Source organism: Myotis davidii, unplaced genomic scaffold (assembly GCF_000327345.1).
Source record: "Myotis davidii unplaced genomic scaffold, ASM32734v1 scaffold1858, whole genome shotgun sequence".
Classification (NCBI taxonomy): Eukaryota; Metazoa; Chordata; class Mammalia; order Chiroptera; family Vespertilionidae; genus Myotis; species Myotis davidii.
In genome coordinates, this window is record NW_006289498.1 from 48,158 (window position 1) to 51,806 (window position 3,649).

Genomic DNA, 3,649 nt, shown 5'->3' on the forward strand with positions numbered 1-3,649 from the left:
TACATATATTTAAAAAGCCTACAATAACTCAAGCTAAAGCTTGTATATGAAATAGCCCTTATCAACATCTGATTTCTGACTTTGAGACAAACCCTGTTGGAAGAGGAACTACATGCTTCTGACCAAGGGCTACCATTTTATGAGCCTTGAGATCAGAAGTGCTCTCTGGACTTGGCAGCTTTCCTTTTGCCATAAAGCAGTGAGAGGCTCCCTATAACTTCCCGGCCTATACAATAGCTACTCTAGGCAAAGATGGCTTTTTGTTTTAAAGTCTTACTTAGAACAGAGTGGCAGGATAAGGGAAATAATGGCTTTTAAAGTCGGAGCAAGCAAACTAAAAGGGGTCTTATCCTCTTGGTGTTTATTTCTTGGACCAGATTTCTAACCCTTCTCTGAAGCCCCCCGTCGAGATCAGGACAAACAAGATGAAAGGGAGAAAGCAGAGGAAAGGGAACAAAAGAACTTCAACCTCAGGGAAAACACAAACAGGATGAGTCTGTGTGTTTGATTTTGCATCCCCTGGATGTCAGGAGAAGTGATAAGTACACACGAAGGAGCAGGGCTTTCTGAGCAAACTGAATTAAATCTCTCAAAGTTAGACATGTGAAAGTCCACAACTCACATCACAGGCTTATAGCCACCGTGGTATTACCTGTGGAGGCCCATTTCTCTGCAGGAAAGCAGAGTTTCTCTATCCCTTTGGCTCTAGCATGGCCCACCTGCCACCTTGTTGAGGAGATGGAGATGGTAAAAGCAAACAAACTCCTGACTGTATGGAAGGCTTTCCTCGGGTGTTTCATGTTCCATCTATTGAACTGTTCGTTATCAGGTCTGCCTGAGCTTATGAGCAAATCTGCCAACTCTATTTTTTTTAAGAGAAAGAAAGGTAATGGCTGCCTTAGTCATTTTTATTCAGGTGACAAGAAAAGTCATTCTGAATACAAATGCATGGGATTGACATGGAAGGTGTATGTGCTTGTAAAGGACAAAACAACCTTTGAGAATACTCTGCTGGCTGGATCCCACTGTGATGGACCAAAATATTTTTCTTAACATATCTTCTCTTGGCTCAGCCATCTAAACAACTTTTGTGCAAATATCTTAGCCCTTTTAATGATCTTTTGGAAGAAAGACACATTTGAGAATCTACTGAAAGCTGTGGACCTTGTCCTGGAAACACACACACACACACACACACACACACACACACACACCCCTACATACAATGCTAGGGAATTCATAGATCTACTAGAATGTATACATGGACAAGCCAAGCCCTGGGGCTCCACATGCTGCAGCTGACTCTGGACACAACTTCCCTCCCCCAACTGACCCAAGCCAAGAGCCCTCAGCCACCCAGCAGGCAACCCAGAGGAGGTGGGGGGGGGGCAGGGGGGAAGCCCGACATGCACAGTGGCTGAGGCAGCCACCAGGGCAAACAGTGGCCCCAAGGAGGGTGCAGCATTGATGCCCCAGCTCCTGGTCTGGGAGATGGTGGCCCAGGGTCCTCGCATCTACTTTCAGGGTGCCCCTGGTACTGCAGGTGAGGGACCCTGGCAGCTAAAGGATGATGGCCCAGTGAAGCGCCAAGGGAAGGTCGCAATCAAGTACAACTGCAAGGAGTTATGGAAGCGCCTCAACCTGGAGGACTGGATCCTGGAACAGCTCACTCGCCTCTAGGACTGCCAGGAAGATATCCTGGGGCTGGAGATTGATGTGGATGAACTCCTGGACATGGAGAGTGATGACACCCAGGCTTCCAGGGTCAAGGAGCTGCTCTTTGACTGTTACAAACCCACTCAGGCCTTCATCTCTGGCCTGCTGGACAAGACTGGAGGCATGCAAAAGCTGAGCACATACCAGAAGAAGTAAGGGTCCTCAACCCAGGTGAATGGTGGCTCCCACAGGACAATCGCTGCCCCCTAACCTCCCTTGTAGCAACAGCAATACCAAGGGGCCCAGCAGCCAGGCCTGCTGCCATGAGCAGGGTTCCCTGTGCCCCTCGCTTAGGGTCCTCTTCCCTACCCCTTGTTTTCCATTTTTTGGATTTTTATTGTAATTAAAGTGGTGGGACTTAAAAAAAAAAAAAAGAGAACCTCCTCATGGTCTAGGACAGTGATGGCGAACCTATGACACGTGTGTCAGAGGTGACACGAGAACTCATTTTTTTGGTTGATTTTTCTTTGTTAAATGGCATTTAAATATATAAAATAAATATCAAAAATATAAATCTTTTTTTATACTATTGTTGCAAATATCAAAAAAATTTCTATATGTGACACGGCACCAGAGTTAAGTTAGGGTTTTTCAAAATGCTGACACGCCAAGTTCAAAAGGTTCGCCATCACTGGTCTAGGAGAAAAAAATAATTAACATTTATTAGGTACTTATATATCAGGCACTATTCTAAGTGTTTTAAGTAGATTTTCTCAATTAATTTTACCCCCCCCCCCATAGGGTAAAGACTACTGTTTTCCATTTTACTGATGAGAAAACAGTGTCAAAGAAAGTCACTTGCTCCAGGTCAAACAGCCAGCAAGTGGCAGAGTCAGGGTTCAAATCCAGACCATCTGGCTTTGGAGTTTCTCCAAGCTACAAAGTCACAGCTGTGAAATGAAACAAATGAAAGCATTTTTTTTTCTCCTGGCTGGTTTTGCTCAGTGGATAAACCATTGGCCTGCGGACTGAAGGGTCCCAGGTTATTTTTCCACACTGACTATAATTGTAGCAAGTTCCCTTTTTGTGTGGGGTTTGGGAGGAAGCATGTGGATGATTTGCCTCTCCAGAGATCTGAGAAAGTAGGGATAATAAGGCACTGGGTAAAGGAAAAATGCTTGGCTAAGTAGTACAGATCCACTACTAATCCTCTTCATGGCACAAAACAAACACTAGGCAGGTCCTCTACTTTGCTTCCATAGACTAGACCTATGGCACTGAAATTGGCCCTTGAGTTTTGAGATCTTGATCCAGTAGTTGACATTAGTCCTAGGGTCACACACCTAGATACCTACAAATGCCAGGGAAGTGATGCAAATGTGAGATGCAGGCTAACGTAAGACAGAAGACAATGAGTAGGGGAGGGACCATGACCAACTGGAAAGTGTGTGTCCTGTCTCAAGACATTCAAATTTAACAACAAAAATCCCGTGAAGACCAAACACAAGACATTCAGCCTTTGGGACACCAGTTTGTGACCTCTAAGTAGATCGTTTCCTTCCCACTGTGTAAGTATTGCCAAGTCAGGAATATAAGGAATGCAATCTGTAACAGGAGACACCAGCTAGCCTGTGTGACAGGCTGTGTCAAGGTAATTTTCATTTCACTAGAACCATGTTTTTATGTGCTGAGCAATGAAGCAGTAGGTCACTAGCAGAAAGATTCACACACCAGAGAGGAAGACACTTCAGGCAGTGACAACACACATCACATACCTCATACATAGGGCACATTCAAGGTCGGTTGCGTCAAAAGATGGGAGTGGAATACTGACAGCAGGCAAGTCCCCCAAATCAGCAGGAGATTCTGTGATTTAGAAAACAGTAAGTCAGAGTTGGACCAACCTTGGTTTCAGAGAGAACTTGTGAGGCAAAAAACCCAATTACTTTTTCAGTCTGCCACTCTCACCCCTTCCGGGGCGGGGGGGGGGGGG

General features: G+C 45.3%; 1 protein-coding gene across 2 annotated transcripts in view; it reads right to left on the minus strand.

Moving 5' to 3' along the window:
• LONRF3 (LON peptidase N-terminal domain and ring finger 3) overlaps positions 1 to 3,649 on the minus strand; it is a 36,228-nt gene that overhangs the window by 19,594 nt on the left and 12,985 nt on the right. For both annotated transcript variants that reach the window (XM_006761970.2, XM_015562785.1), the window contains one exon: positions 3,432 to 3,522. In XM_006761970.2, coding sequence (XP_006762033.2) covers positions 3,432 to 3,522 — 91 coding nt within the window. The remainder of the gene's footprint in view (positions 1 to 3,431; positions 3,523 to 3,649) is intronic.